Source organism: Malaya genurostris, chromosome 2 (assembly GCF_030247185.1).
Source record: "Malaya genurostris strain Urasoe2022 chromosome 2, Malgen_1.1, whole genome shotgun sequence".
Classification (NCBI taxonomy): Eukaryota; Metazoa; Arthropoda; class Insecta; order Diptera; family Culicidae; genus Malaya; species Malaya genurostris.
In genome coordinates this window covers 212,215,236-212,241,119 of record NC_080571.1, presented here as the reverse complement: position 1 = coordinate 212,241,119, position 25,884 = coordinate 212,215,236, and the positions used below count along the sequence as shown (strand labels likewise).

The window sequence follows — 25,884 nt, the reverse complement described above, 5'->3', positions numbered from 1 at the left end:
AGCCGCATCAATTTTTTTTGTGTTTTTTTTCAAATCCTATACCTCTGAAAAAATCACTCTTTATTTGACATGATATTGAATACACCATCATCATCATTGGGAATTCCAGTAGTACCACAAAATATGAACGGTTTAATTGTCGAGTTGTCGAGATAGTTCATTGAACTGGGGGCTAGTGTTACAAGCCAGTTGAAGTATGTTTGATCCCTGACCTGGAATGGTTATACGCCAAAAGAATCGTATCACCTTCCCATGCAATGGTTCTGTACGTTAAAATATTAGTTGCAGAATACCAAGATTTTATTTATCTTCATCATCCCAACCTGAAATATGCTTTAGTATTGTTGATTTTCTTTTTCCAAAATTGCTCACTTACCGTCAGTATAAAAATTTAGAACAAAAGCGATGTTATCTCTTTTGAAACAAGTGATTCGGCAGAGGAAAGGGGTGTAAACAGCTAACGGATTCAGAGCTCCGTTACTTACGCCCGATTTGAATGGGAAAAGTTAAATAACTTTTTTTTTTTGTAAAAATCTCTTCCTAGATGGCGGTAGAAGGTTTACGCTTCGCAATTTATTTATTTAATATGCATGAATAAAGAAACAAACCCCCGGATAAGTTAAACCGGGTACGGGAGGCTTTTCACCAAATTTCACCAGCTTACCTGTTCCGTTACTGGAGTGTAGTGCAGCACGCTAAAGTTTCCGTAGTTTGAGTACCGGTGCGAGTCGACTTTCAGTATTTCAGCGGAGTTATTGAAGCGCCAGTGGAAGGATCTGTTAAAGATGGGGAAAACGGTGCGTAATGAGTTCGGTCGGATGGAGTAGAACACTAAACGGGGAAACTTTGCTTAATGTGGTAAATGCGTGTTGAAATTTAATTAACCGTTTTGGAGAAAATTTTTAATAAGCTGATCATCTTATTTATTTTTTTTTCGTAAGATAAAAGCGATGCTGGATGCTTTCCGGATGCGGGTATTAACTTTTTAACTTAACTAAACTGAGCACGGTGGAAATGCCTCTGATTAGGGCAAAGCGTGCGGTTGCTACGAGCTAAACAAAAAATGCAACTTTGTGTAGGGACATAAAAACAAACTTCACCAGGTTGTAGCTCGCAAAAATCCGTAAACATGTGCACAGGTAACTTTTTAATAAATAAACACACTCTTTAACCATGTTCTACAGTGAAAGTAGCTATTTTTGGCCCTGCTTGTAAAGTTTTTTTTCAAATTCATTCCGATCTGAAACTTTATGTGATGTCGCTGGTTTTTAGACGTTATGAAATACCTACGCTAAAAGAAAGGGCATGGAACGAATGAGCCGAGGGTTGAGAGCGGCGATTTCTGCGTACTTCAAGTTTTTGATTTGATCTGATTTCAGTGAGCAAAATATATAGCAATCAATTTGAAGTATTATTCTTGTGCACTTTGTTTGACTAATGTTGTTTTCACCTGATGAGGAACATAACCATGTTTTTACCCTAACTGCTGTCAAATCGATTGCTTGAAGCCAAGGTTCTGAAACCTGCTCAGATTTGTCCTCAGCAAAAACGACATAAGGTAACGGTACCCCCATTCATTTCAGTTCCAAAAGTCGTCTTAACATGATGAATAGTGAAACCACAGACTTAACAGATATACAGGATCGACAATAAATTTTAAAAACCTGTGTAAATTTTAAATTTTCTGTACGCTAGAAACAAGGAACTCACAGTCACCCACTCGACTATTCGCCTTTATCCTTCAAAACGTTGCGGAACGATAACAAAGTTCTACTGTCTATTATAGAAATATTTCAACTACAACGATTTGAACACTTCTCATACCTTTTCTATGAGCGTAAAAGACAACTTCATTTCCATGTTCGTTTAAAGCACACGTGAATTCAATTGGAATAAAACAAAAATAAACTTGTGATTTTGACCAGCAAAACAAAAATCAAGCGTGAAGTGAATGTAGCATCCCAAATAGCGTTTCATGTGAACGCGGTACCCAAAATAGTGTCGATCGCGGTGACATCTGCAATTTTTCGTTACGCTGAATGAGCAAATTTTATACACACTTCATAAGCGAGCCTGTATAACTGTTTTCTGTGGTGTCGAGCTGAGATGAATGAGGATGCCGTTCGTTTTTGTACTTAATATTCAATTATTCTAATATTTATAAATATAGTTTTTTAATTTTAAATGAGTAAGGACATTCGGTATCTCAATCGAGTGTCAACTAGCTTACAGAACTAACATCATATTTGGAAAAGTTTTATCAATAATTATTCAAAAACGTGTGGAATTTCACTCGAATGGGTAGCAGAAACGTAAATATTCAGTATAATATAAGGGAGTGTAAAAACTCTGTGAGAATACGTGAAAATAAAAGCAGAAAAAATGAACTATAATATAAACACCAGCGAAAAGACAAAAAATATTACACGTCCATTGACAATTAGTTTTAAGTGCTGCAGATAGTGAGAGTTGTTCTGTTCCCGTCGCACCGCATCGCCCGAAAGCTTCGGTTGGGTTTACATTGGTTAGCTGAACGCTCTTACCTGGCCGGTGGATCTGCATAAATCTCGCATAAAATTTCCACATTTTCGTTCTTCGATGCACCAATTAGGACGGTTTTCTCGCGACTGCACACCGGGACATCTGTAAAGCGTGGAATGATTTATTTAGTTTTGTTTTCAGTAGTGAAATTGTGAAACAATTGTTGATGCCGGCAAACTTTGTTCGTTCATTCGATATACGATATGTAAATCTGACCGTTAATTTATGGAACCGCGCGGGAGGTGTTAGCGGGCTGATTCTATCGGAACACAATGAAAAGGTAACTGAGAAAAAAAAAGAATCGATTCCCAGAACTATTATCCGGAATTTTTAAATCTCTATCGGTTTGGTAGTTAAAGTGTCTGAACGGATAAGCTATCTGTGGCAAAAATATTGATGTCCGTGAATGTAATCTCTTTATACGATTCAACAATGTTATTTCACCTGAGTTATGACTCAATATAGCTTCGAAATGTATCATTTCAAGCAGTTATTTTCTGTCTTTGTTGATTTTTTGAATTCTGTATATATTTAAAAACTGAACAATTTTATACATGACGTATCAAGAATCAAAATGAATGAGCTCAATAGAAACAAAAAACAGAATATTGCCTTGTAAATGTAATTAAAATAAGTGAGTTACATTCTTCCATACAGCAATTCCGTGTGAAAACGATATACAATCGAGATTCAGTAATATCCTAAACGATTGATCTCCATCGAAAAATATTAAACTCGTATTTTGCATTGTGTCGTAAGATTATGTTGAACTGCTAATGCCACCTCACGGATGAATCTGATAATGCTATGAAGAGTCGAAGACGAAACGTAACAAACCTGGAATAAGTCATGTGGTCTTAGCACAAACTGATTACCCACGAAATAATAAAACCCCTGAGATACTACTTAAGTTTTAAAAAAGGCACACTTAAAATAAAAATATTGTAAAAAACCTGTTCTAATGTTGTGATGATGCTTTTCTCCTATTAGTCATATTGTCTCAAACAAAACTGTTAATTAAATAGAAACAATAAAGTTTGTTCGGACGTAAACTAGCATAACCTACAAATTGAAATAATTAGAAACAAAATTAAAAATTTCCCGTTCATTTGCAGCGGCTCTCTGAATGATGGTTTGAAATTTTAAACACACTTCATTCAGTGATTCCGGAACCGGAAGTCGGATCCATACGAAATTTAAACAACAACTCTTTGAGACAATAGTGAGTCATCTTCAAGAAAAGTGAGTGCATATTTCAGTTACATGCACACATACACACACACTTAGACACACTCGATGAACTGTGTCGAACGGTATATGAAACTCGGCTATCCGGGCCCACGATTAAAAAGGCGGGTGGGTAATGTCAGCGACATAACTGGATGTCGTGAATACGAAAACAACTGACATGTTCCTTAACACTTCCGAACATCAATTGTATGAAATAGGCAAGCATTCCCCTTTTTCACATTTTTCGCAAAAACAAAGAAGGCTTCACTTGATTTCGATTACTGTGAATTTCACACAGCGAAAAGTGCACAAATCTAACCAAATTGTTCTTGATTTGCACTAAACTGAGGATAATTACCTTCGATTTGCGAAAAACAAATCCTAATAGTTCTTTAGAAAACTTTTAGAGCCATTAGAACGGCTGATATTGTGTAATGCTCTCCATCGTTGTTTTTTCCAATGCTAATGACTGGCAGCTGTAACGTAATCGCTCTTGTCGAAAGCGAAACTAGCTGTGCAGACGACATAAAACACATCTGCTCGCAGTGGCGATAGAATCCAAACTGATTCAATTTTTGTTAAGAGATTTCCTTTTATGTGATTTCGTTTGTAGCTTTTTCATTAATGGGCGGTCCTAACGGCTATAAAAATAGCCGCATACAGAATTTTAATGTCGATTATTTCATTTCGGATTTGCATAATTTATAGAAAAAAAACTATTAATATGCTGTAGGGGTTCATTTCCAGCATTCAGAAGGGTCAAATTGCGTAATTCTCTACGACATTAAACTCTGGAACATTTTTCGCAAAATAAAGGCTTCACTTGATCTCGATTACTGTGAATTTCACACATCGAAAAGTGCACAAATCTAACCAAATTGTTCTTGATTTGCACTAAAACCTTCGATTTGCGAAAAACAAATCCTAATAGTTCTTTAGAAAACTTTTAGAGCCATTTGAACGGCTGATATTGTGTAATGCTCTCCATCGTTTTTTTTTTTCAATGCTAATGACTGGCAGCTGTGACGTAATCGCTCTTGTCGAAAGCGAAACTAGCTGTGTAGACGACACAAAACACATCTGCTCGCAGTGGCGATAGAATTCAAACTGCTTCAATTTTTGTTAAGAGATTTCCTTTTATGTGATTTCGTTTGTAGCTTTTTCACTAATGGGCGGTCCTAACGGCTATAAAAATAGCCGCATACAGAATTTCAATGTCGATTATTTCATTTCGGATTTGCATAATTTATTGAAAGAAACTATCAATATGCTGTAGGGATTCGTTTCTAGCATTCAGAAGGACCAAATTGAGGAACTCACTACGATATTCACCACTTTTCGGAACATTTTTCTTGAACGATTAGTTGTACAGCAGCAGATATTTTTTCTCTTCCTCAGAACGCGTTCTGATTGGCTGGCGTTGACATGGATCAAATGAGATAGGTTTTTCAATAGTGTACTATTGAAATACTTCAATGCTTTTGCTATACACGTTTAAGTTGAAAAAATTCGATTCTATTGGTAGTTAGATTATATAAATCCTTCCACAGATCACTGAGCTATGAGCTTTCAAAATACGAGAAAGGCAAACGCGCCTTATGAATTATCCTCTTTGATACTCGCTTATACTAAACATTTAAGAAAAGTTGAATTTTGAACTATTTGAGATTATGCCACACAACTGAAAATTTTATCATAAAATTGTGATCATATTTCCGATGGCATGTAGCAAAAATTATGTTGATTCGTTAGATACAACAAGAGGTATTCACGATCAAAAACTTATCACTCTCTCAGAGGGTAAATTTTGAAAAGGCACCCCATAGTAAAGTAAGTCGTATTCACGACAAAAGTCGGTTCTCAGCGTAGCTTTTTTGTACAATAACTATTTCTGGAATTTCCGGAAGCGGCTATCGATGAATCCCAAGTCAGTTCATTTGGCCATCAACTAACAAAACCTTAAAATTGAAATAAATTTGAGCCCAGTTTTGAAAATTTGGTATCGTTAATTGTAATGTACAACTTGCTGTTTTGTCGTTTGGACATGCGTGGAGTATCGTGATGTCAGATCTCAACTATTAAATTCCTTGCAAAACCCAAGGTAGACTATCCAATGTCCCAGTTCGAGACTTTCTTGCTTGTCGTGACCTTTCTTACATAAAACTTCTTTATCATTTCATAAAGACAATTGAAGTTTCAATGTAATAATTGACCCTTTTCCTACTGCGTCCATTAGTTCATCCAATAGCAAAATTTTAATAAAAATGATGTGCTGATAAAAACAAACTCGAAATGGGTTACGGAATCAAAATGTATAAAATTTCAGCATATTTTATAATTTATAGCAGTTAATCAGTTGGTTCAAATTATGTTCTTGAGTATATTTAATAATAAATAACGAAATACCTAATATGATATTTAAAAAATAAGAAGAATATGTTTTATTGAACTCAAAACGTTGTGACTATATTAGTATTATATTAGGATGAGAATTCTATGTGATGTGATGCTACGGGGAAGAAAAACTTATGTAAATTGCCTTAAGAAATAAATGTATTTATGGAAAAAAAACTTGCTGTTTTTTACATTGCTATGTTGACGTAGGACTACAAAACTGTTGTCAAAACCGCTGATAAAATTTGTTCTGTATAGTTAGTTGCCTTTAGTTTTTGCCATTCTCATATAGAAAAGCTGTGTGAAAACCGACTTTGGAACCAAGACCCGGAGGGCCGAGTGTCATATACTATTCAACTCAGTTCGTCGAGTACCGAGTGGTTGAACCGATTATCACAAACTTAGATTTAATTGAAAGCTCTATCGATCCCATCCTGATTTTTTTACCCGGATCGAGCTTCCGGTTTGAGAGTAACGGGATAAAATATGCAATAAGATGATAAAAAGTATCTATGATAACCCATTTTCTTCAATCTAGATTCAAATGAAAAGTCCTAATGTTCCAAAGCTTGCTATTGATTTTCACTCTGATTCAAATTGCGGTTCCAAAATACCATGGTGAAACGTGTAAAATAATAAAGAAAAGTGCACTCGATTTCCTTGAAGACCGCTCAAACAAATTTTACAAGCTTAGGTTCAAATGAAAGGTTTCACAATCCCATGGAACTCTATCAAATTTCATCTGGATACGACTTTCGGTTTCGGAATTACGGAGCTGTTTTCATTTTCGCAGAGACGGTTAAGTAGAGTTTTGAAAATTTAGATTCAAATGAAAGATTTTATAGTCTCATGGACAGTTATTGACTTTTGTTCTGATGCGACTTCCGGTTCCGGAACAACAGGGTGTAGTGTGTTTAAAATTCATACCGTCATGTAAGGCGAAAATCTAAAAGAAAACGAAGAATTCCAATAAAATTAGCTCCAAACTTTTAATAAATTGAAAAGGTCATGCTAGTGTATGCTAAACGAAACGATTCTATATGACAGTTGATAATTGCGATAGAATCCTTTGTATAAGTTGTGTTTATGAAAATGTATGTGAATGCTCCACACAAGGGTTTTTAAAATATTGCAACCTAGTATGAGAATCATCAAGTTGAATCATCGATTCGATTTTCTGCGATAATTGCCAACTTGCGATTCTCTCTTGGTAAATTCCACACAGCACCGAACATTATCAGACTGTAATTTTTTTTTCAAGTGCCGTGAAATACTCAGAGTATGAAGTGGAGCAAAGAAATGTAGAAAAATTCTCTCACGGTTCATGCATTGAAAGACATGAGTTCTTGTAGCATCTTCTGCCGGATGTCCAGCAGCTTCTATCAAATTATCGGCATCCACCAACACTGATTACACCAATTAGAGATTTTAACAGGGTTTTGAGTTTTATATAAACTTATTAGTGTATATGCGAAATATATTCTCGAAAATTATTCTTTGAGAATTTTGGATGCCTCAAAGGGTTGGTGATGGAAGTTGCGCAATCATCCAGCATTATATGATCAAAATCATCCTCGAATGTCTCTTGTGCAAGGTGTACGACGCACAAAATATATCGGCAGAAGGTAATACGCACAGTAGCCTTTTTTTCAGCATTAGTGAACCGCACCGAATGGAAGTCCACTCGATACCGATTTTTGTTTTATAAGAATGCTTTTCTTAAATGCGAACACACACACAATTTTTCTACACAATTTATTGGTGCGAGTGTGTATTTCTTCACGCAGAAGAAAACTTAAGTAATAGCTGCTCTTTTCTATCTATCAAAAATTATTATTATTGTTAACTATCGATTCAAGATCATGTAGCGGAGGCCTTCAAAATTTTAGTGCCATTTTCGGAAATGGATTTTTTCCTAGTGTTGTGTTAATATCAAGGTTAGACCCTGAATTTATCTAATATAAGGACTCCAATGAGATATTGTTACAAAAGTGAAAAAATAATAAAATGTATGAGCAATGAAATAAACTTTTTTTCACGATCGATCTCTTCCACCATGAACAAGGGCATTTATCTAAAGTTCTCTTGATTATTAGGTTTGATTTTGAGCCCTGAAATGAAACTGAAATTCGGTTTTGTATGAGACCATACGACCGTTCATTTGAACTTTAGTTTGTAGAAATCGGTCACGGCATCTGTGAGGAAAATGACCGAGTAGTAGTTCGATTTTTTTCACTAATAACCCTGCAATTTCAGAACCAGAAGTCGGGTTTGAATAAAATTCAAGAAGCTTGAATGGGACTTGCACATACCCGTTTGGACTTGATTTTACGTTTTGTCTTTGACTCATCAGTGCGTAGCAGTTTATGTTGAACTGCTAGCGCGACCTGATGGCTCAACATGAACCGCTAGGCAGATGTAAAGTAAATGCTAGTTGCAAAATATTACGACGGAGTGTAATGTCTACTAGACTGACCATAAATATACCATATATCAATATGGATTCACGAGGGACATCACAGTAAAGTGCGCAAAAAAGGTTACTGATACAATACAATTTGTTTAATGCCCATATGACAGCTTTCCAAATCAGTACACTGAACTAAACAACTCCAAAAAATGGAATATTGGTCGATATACACTGCTCGAAAAAATAAGCTGTAAATACGGTTTAGAATCGTAATCTGATACTAACTCGGATGAGAACATTTTGTTTTTTTTTATTAAAAAAAACCCTATTTATATAAATACCTTATGAACAAAAAAGTACCGGAATTTTCATTTTAAAATTCCCGCGCTTGTCCAATTGGTATACTTTTATTCTTTAAACGTTGGCAACACTTTTATACACATTCTGTCAAATTTTGACGCATATCGTACGATTAGTTTTTGTTTGGCGTCTATACAAAGAAGTTGAAAAATTTTCGTGTGGCGATTTTTATAATGGAAGAAAATTTAGAACAACGGCACGCCTTCGAAGCGCCATTCGGTCGATTGTTGTGCGGTTTCGACGTCATATTCATAGATCCACACCTCATCACTAGTTATGATGCATTCGATAAATGTGGGGTCACTATCTGCGTTGGAAATCATCTCTTTGGCCACATCAACACAACGCTGTTTTTGAATGAAATTCAGCTTTTTTGGCACCAGCCGAGAAGCGACGCGTTTCAAACCCAAAACATCAGTTAAAATGTGTTCAGCTGATCCATAAGAGATGCCCAACAACAAAGCAATCTCTCTAATCGGTACAGAACGATTTTGCAACACCATTTGCTTCGCCGATTCAATGTTTTCTTCAGTAACAGATGTTGTTGGGCGGCCAGGGATCTAATCATGATCCAAGCTTGTACGACCACCTTTGAAGCGATTATGCCTGTGTTTTTCCTAGACACGATTCACCAAAGGCCTTTTCTAACATTTTCAACGTTTTCGGAACACTTAAATCCATTTGCAACGCAAAATTTGAAGCACGCACGTTGTTCTAATTTTGCATCCATTATAAAAATCGCCACACGAAAATTTTTCAACTTCTTTGTATAGACGCCAAACAAAAACTAATCGTACGATATGCGTCAAAATTTGACAGAATGTGTATAAAAGTGCTGCCAACGTTGAGAGAATAAAAGTTTACCGATTGGACAACCGGTTGAAAATTCCGGTTCTTTTTTGATCATAAGGTAGGCGTGAAATGTGCACGCAGAACTAAACAAATTAATCTTAATGTTAGTTCCAGAATTTTACCAACATTCCCGAATTATGTAATACAATTTTTTGATTCGAAAAATTACGGTTACGGTGACAGAAATATACAATATCAGGTTGTTTAATAAATAAATGAATGGGTGCTTCACAAAAAAAAACGATTTAGTATTTGAATAAACCGTAATTTGCCTCAACGAGAGCTATCAATTGAAGTAAAAGTAATAAGTATAACTTGTTCTTTTGCTTACTGTATTGCACTTATCATACTATTTATTAACATTTTTTCAGTGCTAACCAAACTTTCTATTTGTCGAATTTTGGAATGGTTCGTCTGTAAAATGAAATTCAATTACTTTTCAGAAAATGAATATCTAAACTTCAAATTTTGACTAAAAGTTTAAACTATTCGCAAAACAGTTCACAGCAAGGGGCAGATCGCTTAGTATATGCACTTTTAATGCATAGACAATTTTAAAAAATGGCAATTTTCTTGTACATTTTAACTTTCCCTGAGAGAAAAGATAATGTGCAGCTAATTTAAATTCAATGTCATGAACGCAATGAAAAAAAATATCGCAATCAAAGTAACTTGTAATACACCATTCATTTCATTTTAATTTTGTTCTATATATAAGAACCGATCTGCCAAACATTGCTCTCACAGTCTATAGGTTTCGTCTTTTCAGCACTATTCATAACATTCATGAGTAAAGTTAAATACTACTTCATAACTTTTGAAAGTCAAGACGACATTATTTATAGGCGATATTTACTTTCGTCAGAAGAAAACACATTTAAATATGAAAATGTTCACACCTCTATGCGGGCATCATGCTCAATTATTTTTGACTTTTCACTTCTGGGTGCACGCTAAACGCAAACTATTGAACATGACTGAACTAATAGCCTTTTCTGTCACGAGATGGTGTTACTGTGATGCCGTCTTTGATTTGTATCGAATTCGTTAAAGTGATACATATTGATATTTAATATATTTGCTGCAACGCACTGATGAGTCAAAGATGAAACGTAATATCAATTCATAGCAAACTTCTCCTATGACAACCGGAAAATTGGATGGATAAGAAATTGTCGTCTCTGTTAGAGGAAACCCACGATAATAGCATGGAAAGCAGCGAAAATTAGACATTGCTCTTTAATATATAAAGTTTCAACCACCATTAATCTAAAATATATAATTCTATCTACTTGAATCGTTACATAGAAATATTTTCACGTCATATTTGTAACTATATCGAAAATCTGTTTTAAATCTCATCACTCTATAATTCTGGAACCGGAAGTCGGATTCGTGTAAAGTACAGCATCAATTTATGGAAATTAAATTCCTGTAATTTGAATTTAAGGTTGTTAAAATCTTTGAGAAAATGGAGTCACCCTGTAACTCTGGATCCAGTTAAAATGCAATAGAAGGCTGTTTAATTGAAAGGACTTTTTTCAATCTAAATTGGTTGAACCATTTCTAAGAAAGTAGAGTACACATTTTTCCAGTTTTTTTTACACGTCTTACCATGTAACTCAGGAACCGGAAGTCGCATTCGAACAAAATTCAATGGCAAGCTATGGGACGTTTCATTTTAATCTAAGTTTGTAGGAATCGGTTCTCAAATTTTGAATATTCTATATCTTGAAAGCTTGGTTTTACACCGTATTCTAGAAAAATGAAAAATAAAAAATATAATTCAACAGTTTTCGATTATCCATTTTTTAAAGACTGAAACTTTTCAGCCTATTGTTGTTCCATCTTGAGCTATAGTGCAATAAACTTCTATAGTTGTCCGCCATATCGTATCAAATTATTAAAATCATAACTGCCTTTTCATGAATATTAAGTTTTAGGTTTTTATTACAGAATAAAATATAAATAATACTATTTCGATATAGTCCAAGCAGTAACCAAAAACATTACCAAATCAATCGGGCCAGCCGTTTCTGAGATATAAACGTTTGAAAACTTTTAAGGGATGTATTTGCTCTACCGAAAAGCTAGATGCAAGAACAGATGATTGGTCATGAACTGCAAAAATAATAACACTTCGATTTCAAAAAGATCTTCTCAAATGTATCGAATAAAGAGCGAGTAATAATCGGCACGTTCAAGCTAGAATGACTTATGTTTTTACAACGCCAAAATGAACTAATTTTCATTCTATTCAGTCAGAGTGCACTGTTTGTCATTGATTTCGAGTCAAGATTTTGGATTTTGTTCAGCCAAGTCCTAGCTTGTAGAAACTAATGGCATTATAAGCAAAATATTCCAACATAAAATTTTTCATTATGAAAACACTTTTCTTAATTTTCCTCTTCAATCAAAGATAATGGATGGTAAATACTGTCCAATTCGTCTTTAAGTTCAGACTAGGCGCCATCTAACTTCCAAATGTTTCGATCGATGCATAATACTCACGTCGAAGCTTGAAGCTTGACGCAGGGGAGCAATTAAAAATTGGTTCGAATCGTTTTCGGGTTCACTTTTCTTTTTCAAAATGTGTACCAATACTCTTGTTTTGGCTTGATAGAGTTTAGAATTTCCGAAATAGATAAACATGTAATCAAAATTCAAATCACACGTAAATATGGAGCAATTATGAAACTTTTCCCTGTTCCCTGCTTTCGATTGCTGTAAATCAAATTACTTCTACGCACACATGAGCATTGGAATAGAAATGATGTCCGAAAAAAGATGTTTGATTTTGGTTGCATTACTAAAAATTAATTTGGGATTAAGAGTAATCTAAACTATAATGAAAGTATTTGTTTTGTTACTTACTCCTATAATAGTTTTTAAAATGTTCGATTTAAGCCTCAATCGATATTCAGTTAAATCCAGCAGTTCGAGAAATTTACTTGTTATCAATTTAACGTCAAAAAACTCAAGCGATAGAAGTTTGTGTTTACAAATAATGGAATCGTAGATAGTGGTCATTGTTTTCGCCAAAACACTGGAATGTGCTTCGTGGTAAGCTCAGTTGACTGTCATCGACGGGAACGGTGCATGGTAGGTTGCATCCCAGATTGGACATGTTTGATTAAAATGCTATTAAATTTAATTCTAGATTATACACGTTGACCTCAAATGGTATAAATCAATATACAAATGCGTGACTCGCGTGGCACCGATCGTTTGGCTGATTTGTAAACCAAATGAACGGGGTTTCTATTTCGAAGCCAACTGAGCTACGCCGGTGTGAAGAGCTCACAGCATGTTTCGCATTGGACCATACGGAAATACATTGGCATCAGGTTCAGCGAAATGCAGTGAAGGTCGCGTTACACATCAACATATCTAGGATTGCATATGGTTTTCGATGCTGCTACCACTGTCGCCATCTCAGCCTGCGATAATGTGGCATTGCGAAATGTGTGTGTGTGTGGCTTCGGAAAATTACTAGCACCACATTCACGGCAGGACTAGGTTTGGCGGTCTATTAAACGCCGTATATCGAACCTGTCTTCGTGTCAAAACTTCAAAAAGGCCAAACAGGTTCATCATGGTTTGATTAGTTTTGTTTTTTTTACTATGATCAAAATAAATTACAGTGCAGCTACGAAGCTTCAGTTGAAATTATTTGATTTTGAAACAATATCGAATTCACTCAAACTTATACCAGATGGAAATGATTTGAATACTAATACAGGTGGAAATTTTAGCTACTTGAAAGTACAGTAGAAGTGGTACTTTTTGAAACTTTAATGGTACTTTTTGAAACATGAATATACATAACAAGATCGTTTTGTAAACTTGTAAACTTACTGGTAAGCTCTAATGTTCAACTTTTTGGATTAGTTTTTTATATCAAATGTTATTACATTCCACTTAGACGAAGTGAAACTACGGTAGTCTACTTCACTTCAGCTCAGCTCAAGTGTTGTTACGTTCAACTTATAATTGTACATTGTACTTATTTTGTACATCAAAATAAACAATTAATTGCTTAGCTATTCAATGTAAGAGAAATGCATCCCTGAGGCGCACGCCTTGCTCTTTTAAAAAAACCATTGATTTTTTTAACACATCACTCAATAAGTCATATATCATAACTAAGAAAAACTTTTTTTCGGCAGAAATCGATTTTATTTGTAGGTAGAGCAATATAATCATTCCAACGCATCTATAACTTGGCAATGTTGTGCATGTAGAAGGATTTGCATTTCGCCTCGAAATAGCCTTCACATTCAGAAATTGATTTTTCATTTGAGTTGAATTTCTTACCGGAAAGCATTTTTTTAGATCAACGAATAGCCGATAGTCACTGGGGGCCAGATCTGAACTGAAGCATCTTGTTCTTTCTTCGACAGATGAGATAGCTTTTCTTTGATTTTTGCATTCAAGCGATCCAATAACGTTGTGTAATATTCGCTATTGATTGCTTTTCTTTTCTCAAGATAGTCGTTAAATATTATACCATGTGTCACAACCTCCCCAGTTGACTTTTGTGTCTTTGAACGTCTTTACCGACATGGTTTACCGACGTCAGTCCACTCAGATGATGATCGTTTTGATCCCGGAGTGAACTTATAGATCCATATTCCATCCATTGTCACATATTGGCCCAAAAAATCTGATTTATTACTTGTAAACATGGCAAACTGTTCTAAATCATCAACACACGAATTAAGGTTTTGAACGAGAGTAAGTGAATGCAGCACTCACTTCGAATTCAGCTTTCGCATGGTCAAATGTTCATGTGAAATTATAAATACACTGTTCTCTGATATCTTTGAGGCCTCAGATATCTCAGGTAATTTTTTTGATTAGATATAACCAATTTGTGGAGTAGTTTTTTGTTTTGAATAATCGCCCTAATTGAACGACTAGAACTTTCATCACCATCGTTGTCTTTACGACCACGTTTAAATTCTAATAACAATTGATTTTTTCGATGGAGCAAAGTTCGGATAAAACTTTGGAAGCCGTTGCTGAGCTCGTACAGCATCTTTTTCTCATCAGGAAGCAATGATAATGAGTCCATTGTTTTGGAAATGACAAAAGTATATGACTGTCACTTTTTACTGACTAATTGAAGTGTCTTGATATTTCCTTTTGAAACTTGATACTTCATAAACGTCATATGAATTTGAAAATGATTGCGCCATATGTGTGTCAGACACACGATTTATTGATTGATGTGTTTTGTTACACAATATTGTTTGAAGTTGAAGTTCTATTGAAATTTTCAGAATTTATTTCATTTCAATTATAGAGGTTTAAACCGTAGGGTCATTCGCATCTTCAGGCCAGAAAAGCTTTCTGACCCTATGTGCGTGGTTGGAATCGAACCCAGGTGACCTGCTTGAAAGGTGTCGACTTATCCCTTTCAGATTAACTTATGTTCCGTTTTTGGTTATGTTAACTGCGAGTAATCTTTTTTCTGCTTCACTACGACAACCGACTGTTTTACCAAGTGCCGGAAGGCCGAATGTCATATATCATTCGACTCAGCTCGATGATCTGAGCAAATATCTCTCTCTCTCTCTCTGTGTGTGTGTGTGTAAAATGTTAAATTTCATCTGGATCCATGTTTCGGTTCGGGTAAAATGGTAAAATGTCAACCAGTAAGTGTAAATGTAAGTCAACCAAAAAGTGCACTCGATTTTTAAATTCAATTCAAATGAAAGGTCTTACAACTCCATATAATACAACCAAATTTCATCCGTATACGACTTCCGGTTCCGGAACTACAGGATGATAAAGAAATATAAAAATGATGAATGAAGTATAAAAAATCCATTTTCAGGAGCGTGTTTTTATACATGACAGGTAAAAATCAAACCAAATTCATTCAAATAGCGCTATAAAACTTCAATTTGGCAAGTATGATTAGTTTATGACTAAATACGTTGCCTTCGAGTATACCGGATAATCGTTCCTGGTTCCGGAAGTACCGTAATAGTGCTCGTGTGCTCCAAACCTGAAAGCATTCCAATTTCCCAGAAACCTCAACCGATTTTCGCAAACTCAGATTCAAATGAAAAGTAATATGTTTCCATAAGTTAATGCAGGATTTTATCCAGATTTGGCATCCGGTTCCGGAAATATAGGGTAGTGTTTATGAAATTGCAACCTGTCGTATAGAGCGATAATATAAAAATCCTGTTTTAATCCACCTAGTGGTGTAATGATGCTTTTCTCAAATCAATCATATTCTCATATACAATACTGTAGTATTCAAATTCGAAATATTTCTCTTCGATTCTTGAAAGAAATCAAAGATCGCTTAGGCCATTCTAGAGAAAACAAAGTGGGCTTACTAACCACGTACAAACTTTACTAGTTTTTAATCAAATCTTGAAGATCGTATCAGGGGTGGAAAGAACCAATTTTTTTGATTCACAGTAAATAAAATAGTCAGTATTACCAGTATTTGAAACGAATGATTTTTGATGAGATAAATTTTGATTTTACTTGTAGTTTAAAAATGACTTCATCGTTATCAGTATCACTGTTTGATTCAGGATCAACATTTCAATAAAGTTAGGCTCGTTCTAGTGCTACTTTGTGTGCATTAAACAGGTTTGAAGTTCAAATGGATGTCTCTAACGGTTCCGGTACTATAATGGTATAAGTGACGTAAACGTCAAAACTGATTACCGCTCAATTTTCTCGGATATGAATTATCCGATATCAATAGTTTTATTTCCGTTGGGTGAGTTTATTTCATCGGTCGCATCGAAATTCCATGTTTCGCGTAGTATTGAAATTTATTCAATAACACCGTTGTGATGGAGTAATATCATCAGGAAAACATGTCCAATCACAAAACGTGCGACGCAGCTGATTGATATTACCCCTTTTAGCATGAAATATCATACACAGAAGTAACAGGAGTGCAGGTTTTGCTACGGCAATTAAAACGCGCCATCCAAACAAGTAAAGTTCAAGAATTGAGCTGTAGTATCTTCTACAAATGAGTATCGCAATTGTTTTTAATATATTCCTTATTCTGTTCATCTATTCGACATAGAAGGTAATTTGAAATGTGTGAGATCAGTTTTGAAAATTTATAACCTTTTTGTGTTCATTTATATGCCGGTTTTAATTTTTTTGTGGAGTTTTTCTGATCCGGAGAGGTTAATAACTATGCGCTTAAAAGCCTCATAATTCTGGAATTGCAGAATCGGAAGTTGGATTGGAATAAAATTCAATTCATAATAACTTTGTTTTGGGTCTAAAAAATTTCAGCGACCTAATACACATATTCAAGTTAACATAAATGAAACATTTCAAAAGTTTTTGATCAAAAAATCTCTGTGTGTGATACTGTTTGAAACATAACAGATTTCAAAAAGTAAACGTCTGATAAGTGCAACTTATCGTTGAAACCCCCTTTAAGTAGTTTCGAATACGAAAACCGAATTAATACTTTGTATGCCAAAATCGGATTTGAACTTTCCAGAACAGAAAACGGTTAAAGCCATTTTTAGTGCAAGAGTCGAGCGAAAAGTTTTGAACGGGATAACCGGATAAAATCATAGCCGGTACTTTCAGAGCAAATGCGTTTAATTTTTACATGGAAATTTTCTACGAGTTTCCCTCGGTTGGGGGATTCATTCCACTTATTAATGTTATCTATTTCATCTAACAGATTCGTTTGCGTGCTTGCCATCCATTATTTAACCTACAAGTTGTTCGAGATCTAAAAGATTTTTGAATACTAGATATTGATGACGAACCTTTCATTTTAATCTAATTGTATAGAAATTATATATTTTCTATTTGATCTTATTCGATAATATATGTTTATAAAAATATTTTTCAGAATCAAAATTCATTAAAGTGTATTATTGTTATTATCATTATTTTATTATTTTAATTCACTCCGGATTTAACCATAAATGGTCATTTGTCGGGGGGTTAAAGTGTTAAAAATTATACCAATTATCGATATTATCAGGTTTGAAAAGTAGTTTAATATAATTAAAATTACTAACGTGATTACTCTATTTAATATATTATTAAATATTTCAATTGTTTTTTTATGTATGTATGAACCACGTGAAGATCGCATCAAAATTTTTAGGAAGTATATAAAAAAGCTTTAGAATGATTGAATAGTTACAGATACTTTTCCCACTTCTAAAAACCTAAGTATTATCAATTGTGCCGTACGCCACGGAAAGTAATTAAACAAATCTCAGAAAATACAACTACCAAAACAAGGGTTTAATATTCTTTCAAAATTGTATAAATGTTATATTGTGATCGGGGACTTATCGGAGAGTAAATTAACATAGGTTGCGATGCTTATTCTCATGCGACTGGAGCACTCGAACCTCGTTCTTGACTAAATTCGCTGAAAACGTACGAAGCGCAGTACATTTATTTCTGCCGCGGTGGTCTTCTCTCAGCGCAATAAAAAGAACGCGTATGCATAAGGTCTGCTGCTAGTCTGTGTAATATACAGTTCCCACAATTTAAAAAATAATCTCAATTTTAGTTTTGTAACCCATTTTTTTAATTCACGATGCTCAGTTTTTTGATCCACATTTGGAAATGTTGATTCACATTTTCGTGCGCAAAATGAGCTTGTTTCCACCTCTGGATTGTATATGATTTCGATATCGTACTCCAAACGACGGTGTAAATAATTGTTGAATACGAAAAATATGCATCGTTTTTGGTAGGAGCATAAAACCTTTCATTTGAAACTAAGATTGGAAATATCGGTTCTGCAATCTCTGAGAAATTTGAGTAAAATCCGTATTTGAGTACATATATGAATATTATCCCCCATAGTTGTTCGAAAATCTGGAACCAGAATAGTCGGCATCGGTTTGTTTGGCTGTTTACTGAAAATGACTACCGATTGGTGTACTTTTAAGGCCAGTTAAGAAAAGTGTTCACGTGTTTTGTAACACCGCTTTAAGTGACGGTATAAAATTTTCAACACGAGACCTTTAGTTTGAACCTAAGTTTGTGGAAATCTCTGACAACTGGCTAACCAAATTAGTGCCTTCAAACTAATCGGCAGAGAGGAACATCTTGGTCCCTAATTTGGACTACAGTGCAACTTAGCTGCACTAGCAGTTTATGTTTTCGAGCCATGTGCTGACCCTGTAATGTAACAGATGTGATATTTTTCATATTATGGCAAACTAAAATATAGCATCACTAGTAGTCAGATTTTACTATATCTTTAAGCAATTATAGAATGAGATACTTTTCTGAACGATGTTCTGCATCACTTCATAGTTTGGTAAATCGTATTTATGTCAAATGAAACTCGACCTATCTTCTCATTTCTAGCGAAAACCATCGAAGTCATGTTACTTTCGTTTAGGACATCAGCGCATGGAAATCGTTCGCAGATATCAGTGGTCATTTGACCGCACTTCCCTGCTATTCTATTGCAAAGTGTAAAGAGTAAACGCACTAATCCAGCAGAGCTTCAGTGCCGACGGGGTCGCAAATAACCGCGTTCATTGGATAGCCCACAAATCGGAAACCAGCTCGTTTCCAAATCTGGCACATGTAGCGCGAAGGCATCGTGTTTTGCTTTCGTATTTCCGCAGCACCGCAACTCATTTTCATTCAAACAGAGGAATTCCGAAGCGGAACGAGTCCACAGTTTCATGTGTGGCTTGGTGGAAAAACGACGAACCAACGTACGGTCAACGTTTTCACTCGCAAAGTTGCGCCCAGGAACAGTTCGAATACGGAACGGATCTGGTTTTCGCGTTTGCAAATAGCAATTTCGGCGGGTCGTAACGATTAGCGTCTGTTCAAATGTTATGGAATCGATCTGCCTCAGTTGATAAATGTGGGAGCGTATGGAATCGATTGTGATGACATCCAGCAGTGATCAGAAACAGTCGGGACGGAAAGTGTTTTGATGGAGGAATTAAAACAAACTGATTCAACATCGTGGTAAGTCCTGCATTAGTCTATCGAAATTATGAATCAAATGCAAAATCGACTAGTATTTCTCGTTCGGAAATATTTTGGATATGTAAGAAATGAATAAAAACTTTTTTATAACAAGACATTTTACAATTATTGTAATTCATGCTTAGAGTTTTGAGAAAACTAAAAAACAATATTGGTCCGACCAGTTGACGTATGTTCGAATCTCGTCCTTGAAGGATTGCACATTGGGAAAATGAACCAAAAATGCGACGATTTTTTTTGGAGGCATGATACAGCTGACCACCAAGCACTTTTTTTGTGTAAAATGGTCAGTAAAATTGTTTCCATGTATTTAGAACGACCGCAGGAAACGCTACCATGTTCATTTTACCCCAAGATCCCTTTTTGTACTGATACAACACAGGTTAACTATATAACATAAAACCGAAGTACTTGTAGAAGAGCTAATAGAGTGTTTCTGACGTAAAAAAGTCTAACAAATCGGTTGCATATAGTTTAAGGGACAGTAACAAATTCGTTGTACCGTTTAACCCCATTTCTTTTCTAGGTATAATATTCAGTGGAAATATGATCTATAATCCAAAAGCAGATTCAATACGATCTATCAATATTGGTTCATATTACGTACAAAACATCTGTGGTCCAATTAAATACAATGGGAGTGACAGTGGTAGCCCGTTTAACCCTTTATTTTATAAATTGTATCGCTGGGTAAACTTTCTTAGGTTCTTTTTGTACCAGAAATACGACATATGAAATAAATTGGGGTAAAACGGTATAACAAGATTCGTCTGGTCATTGAACCTATTTGTACTTTACTTTTTAGAGCTTTCTTTGTAATATCAATTGATTTAAATAAACTGCAATCAGCCTCCTTCCAGTATGCGAAAGAAAGTTTAACCAGAAATACGACCTGTGAAATAAACTAGGGTGAAACGGTATAATAATATTTGTGCAGAATCTTTTTGTAATCTCATTTTTAGGTCTTCCTTCGTAAGATCAATCAATTTTAATCAACCTCAATCAGCCTCCTAACGGGATACGAAAGAAAGTTCATCCAGAGAAGATAAAATTGGGGTAAAGCGGGTTAAACGAGCTAGTACTGTCAATCCCATTATGTGTGTTTGTATCACTAAAGTTTTCGACGTGATATAAACCAATACACTTAAACCTCCGTCTACTTGAACTATTTTTACGTTACCTCTTTTTACGTAACTCTTTTTACGAACAAAATCCCAAATAACGTAAACCTTTTTTACGAACCTACTTCGTAAATAGAGGTTTTTGCATACAATGAAAATCATTTCCCGCTCATTTAGATTCCATGAAAATTAATACAATATGGATATTTACGGAATGGATTTGATGAGTAGATGTCGGAAAACGATGTTCGTGGTGGTTCTGAATTCCAAGATGGAGACCTCCGGTTTATTGATGTTACTCGAAAACCTTACCAATATATACCACCTTAAACATCGTTTTCTGGCATTTACTCATCAAACCTGATAGAATAGAAAAGACGTCTGGTTGGAACGGTATAATATATTGGAATGAATTTAATTTACTTCATACATAATCAAAGGTTACTGAGTTCAACATCCCCCCTTAACTTTGATTTTCGAGTATTCCAAGGGACCTTCTAGCATCCTGAAGTTTTGTAAAAGGAACTGGTTTCGTCAAGATATCGGCAAGTTGTTGATTTGAAGGAACATAGCATAGCTTCACAGATTTCTTCTCCACTTGTTCTTTGATGAAATGATGCCGCAAATCTATGTGTTTTGTTCGTGCCGAATAACCGATTTCCTTCTCCGAAAGACAAATCGCGCCTCTGTTGTCCCAGCAAATTGGTAGTGTTGTTTCAGCTCCGCTCAGTTCTGCCCTAAATGCGCGCCACCATAATGCTTCTTGTCCCACTGCTGCCAGAGCCATATACTCTGCTTCTGTTGTTGAGAGAGCCACTGTTGGTTGCCTTTTAGAACACCAGGCGACAGCACCACCAGCATGCGTAAACACGTATCCGGTGATAGATCGTCGTGTCTCCGAGTCATTTCCCCAGTCTGCATCGGAATACCCAAGAAACTGCTCTGTCCCAGCTCTGTTGCTGTACACAAGTTTATTTTGTTTGGTACCTTTCAGATATCTGAGTACACGTTTAGCTGCGATCCAGTGTATTTCTGCCGGGTTGCTGCAAAAACTGCTGATTGCATTCACCGCAAAAGCAATGTCCGGTCTGGTACATTGTGAGACGAACTGTAATCCACCTACAAGTTCTCGAAATGGTACCTTTTCCATCTTTGCGATTTCATCGGTAGACTTCGGACACATTTCCTTTGACAATTTCTGGCTAGCATCAAACGGTGTTGAAACAGGGTTACAGTCAGTCATTCTAAACCGCTCCAGCAACTTGTCAATGTATCGCTCTTGATCTAGCATAACCATTCCTTTGGTTTGTGTTAAACGCATTCCAAGGATTTGTTCCGCATAGCCTAAGTCTTTCATCTGGAATTTGGCCATCAATTGCTGCTTCAGGGCTGTTACAATTTCAAAGTCATTTGAAAACACTAGAAGATCATCCACATATACAGCAACGATGAGTATTTTGCTATCTTCAATTAGAAAATATACGCAGGTATCCAGCTTTGATCTACGTAGACCAATATTTCTAAGCACCGCATCAAGTTTCGTGTTCCAAACTCGACTTGCTTGCTTCAGTCCGTACAGAGCTTTCTTAAGACGACACACTTTGCCTACATCAGTATTGAACCCCTCTGGTGGCTCCATGTAAATTTCTTCATTATCCAAATCGCCTTGAAGAAAAGCTGTGACTGCGTCAAGTTGATGAATCTGCAAACCAAGCTTCGCTGCTACTGCCATAAGATAGCGAACTGTAGCATATCTGACCACGGGCGAATAAGTTTCGCCGTAATCAATTCCTTTGATCTGCGAAAATCCTTTGATCACGAGCCGTGCTTTGTATCTTTCAACTGAGCCGCATTGTACTTTATCTTATAGACCCATTTTGATTTAAGCGCCGTTCGTCCCGGTGGTAAATCTGTTACTTCCCACGTATGGTTATCCTCTAGTGACTTCATCTCTATCTCCATTGCCTGTTGCCACAGGCCTTTATCGTCGCGTTGTAGCGCCTCCGTATACGATAGCGGTTCCTGGTTAGGATTACCCTGAGACATGGAAATAATCTGAGAGACAGTACTAAAGCTCATCTTAAAATCGTGGTACTTGTCTGGAATCTGGCGCTCCCGGCCGCTGCGCTTTACCACATTTGGTGGGCATTCTATTTGCGGTGGGAGCGCTACTTCTGCTGGCGAAGGTGGATCAATCACTGCTATTGTTTCGGTTTGAATATTACCTTCACTATATTCACTTGTCTGCATCTCGAACTGTAAGACTTCTGGTTCAGACTTCACTGCAGCTGATTGCACCTTGTCATCGCCTTCATTCAGGAATTTGACATCGCGACTTACAAACAATCTTTTGGTTGTTGGATTATAAATACGATATCCTTCCGAATGAACATAGCCGACAAAGATACCTTCTTCGGATTTCATGTCCCATTTCTTTCTTCTCACTTTGGGAATATGGGTCATCACTCTAGTTCCAAACACGTGCAAGTTGGACAGGTTTGGTTTAATTCCGCTGAATCTCTCTTCTGGAGTCATACAATGGCCCTTCGTTGGTGATCGGTTAGTCAGGTAGCAAGTTGTACCAACAGCCTCAGCCCAAAACGATTTTTCCAATCCTGCATCAGAAAGAATGCATCGGGCACGTTCTACTATGGTCCGGTTCATACGTTCCGCGAGACCATTTTGTTCTGGATTATGTGGCACGGTTGTTTCATGCCGTACTCCATACTGTCGGAAGTATCGTTTCATGGATTCATTGACATACTCCAAACCGTTGTCACTCCTCAGTCGCTTCAGTCGCTTACCAGTCTGAGTTTCAGCAAAGACTTGAAAATCTTTGAAGCACTCAAATACCTCACTCTTCGACCGAATGAAGTAGATGAAACATTTTCTGCTATAATCATCGATGAACGTGAGAAAATACGTATTGCCGCCTAGAGATTTCGTTTCCATTGGACCGCAAAGATCACTGTGTACTAACTCCAACACATCTGTTGCTCTGGTTCCTTTGTTATTGAATGGTTGACGATGATGCTTGCCCTTCAAGCAAGAAACACAAGACGGAATCTCTGCATCGCTGAATTGCATACCGGTTACCATACTCCTAAGTTGCTTTAAACTTTGCACATTCAGATGCCCCAACCGACGATGCCACAATTTGATATCTTCCTTTGGTTTCGTCAAACAAGTAATATTCTGCTTTTTCTGACAAAGTCGATACATTCCACCTTGCTGCTTTCCAACAGCTACCAAGGCGCCACGTGGATTGAAAACTTCACACCAATTTCGTTGAATACTACGCGATGACCAAAACTGCAAATTTTATGCACCGACAGGAGATTCATGGGTAACTCAGGAATGCAGAGTACTTCGGAAACATCAAGTATTTGTGTTACACTTCCAACGGCTGCTTCGATTGTTACGTTCCCTTTGGCAACTACCGCTGTTTCCATGCTATTCGCAACTAAGACACTGTCAGTCACCTTCTGTGTATCTTTCAAGATCCGTTCTTCTCTGCACATATGTGATGACGTTCCAGAATCAATAATCCAGTCATCCGCACAACTCTTGTTATGATGTGCCATGAACGCCGCGTGCCTATCGAGCTTCTTTGAAAGCCGATTATCTGTTCGCTTCTGATCTTGTGAAACATGGATTCCCGGTTTTTGACATTCAGATGCGTAATGACCAGCTTGTTTGCACTTGTAGCACTTGATGTGTGTCTTATCCGGCTTCGATTTATTCTTTATTTTCGACTGCCCATAAAATGCCCTACTAGAATCGCTTCCCATCAAATCGTCCGGCCACTTGACATCTTGAAGAATTTTTGTCCTGATGGTATCGACTCGCAACTGTATTCACTATCTTGAAATGCCGCCTTCAGACTGTCCCATGCTTCTCTGGCAGTTGCCGCATTCTGGACGAGACTGTAATCCATCGGATCAATGCTCAGACATATGGTAGCCAGCGCCCGTTCCGAGAGTTCTTCTGACGGGTTTTCTTCCTTAATAGCAGTCCACGTACCTTCCCGAATCATGATCATCTTGATCGCGAAAGCCCAGGAACTATAGTTCTCCTGACCACGTAGTCGCTCCGCCAAAGGTAGATTCATACTTCCGCCTGGCAACGACATCCGGGAACTCGTCGCTCCTTGCGCTTCTCCGTTTGGAATCGCCATACCGGAAACAGTCGAACCTTGCACCGCTTCTGAAATACTTTCGTCTCTTCTTCTCACTGGAGACCGCTCAATCGGCATAAAGCTCCTGGAGAAAACTTATCTTCAATGATTCGAAAATCTTCGGTGGAAAAAAAAACTTTTCTTCAACTGTTTGAACCGTTTCTATGACATCACGTCAGGCCCATAACCTGATAGAATAGAAAAGACGTCTGGTTGGAACGGTATAATATATTGGAATGAATTTAATTTACTTCATACATAATCAAAGGTTACTGAGTTCAACAAAACCCGTTCCAAAAATACCCATATTGTAAAGGGTTTCAAGGAATATCAATAAACCGAAAGTCGCCATCTTGGAAATTGATGCGACCTAGAACATCCTTTTCCTGCAAATACTAATAATTTTTGTTCCATTATTACATTATATTATACATATTCAATAATATACATACATAGGGAAAACTTTTTTTACGTCATAATTCGATTTGGGTAGTCCCGATTATCACGTAAATGGAGGTTTGGGTGTATTGATAGGTCATATTGGACTTCTGCTTGGAAAGTAGAACCTTTTTTCTTTAAATTCATGAAAGAAGATGACTTGAGGTAAAACAGAATACAGTTAATTTCAGTCGATCTTTTTAAAACAAACTATTTATTGAACTTATGAACATGTCAGGAGCATCTTCCGATTAGTCGAATTCATTTTTTTTATTTCAGAGTTTTACAGTTAGTTTTCGAAGTAAAAAAGGAGAAATTATAGCAAAAAGGGGATTTTGCGGATCTTCTAACTATCATCAATCCATTCT

General features: G+C 36.3%; 1 protein-coding gene across 5 annotated transcripts in view; it reads right to left on the bottom strand.

The window, feature by feature from the left end:
- LOC131427403 (nephrin-like) overlaps positions 1 to 25,884 on the bottom strand; it is a 219,118-nt gene that overhangs the window by 34,716 nt on the left and 158,518 nt on the right. For all 5 annotated transcript variants that reach the window (XM_058590556.1, XM_058590557.1, XM_058590558.1 and 2 more), the window contains 2 exons: positions 2,544 to 2,643; positions 665 to 776 (listed from right to left, as the gene is read on the bottom strand). In XM_058590556.1, coding sequence (XP_058446539.1) covers positions 665 to 776; positions 2,544 to 2,643 — 212 coding nt within the window. The remainder of the gene's footprint in view (positions 1 to 664; positions 777 to 2,543; positions 2,644 to 25,884) is intronic.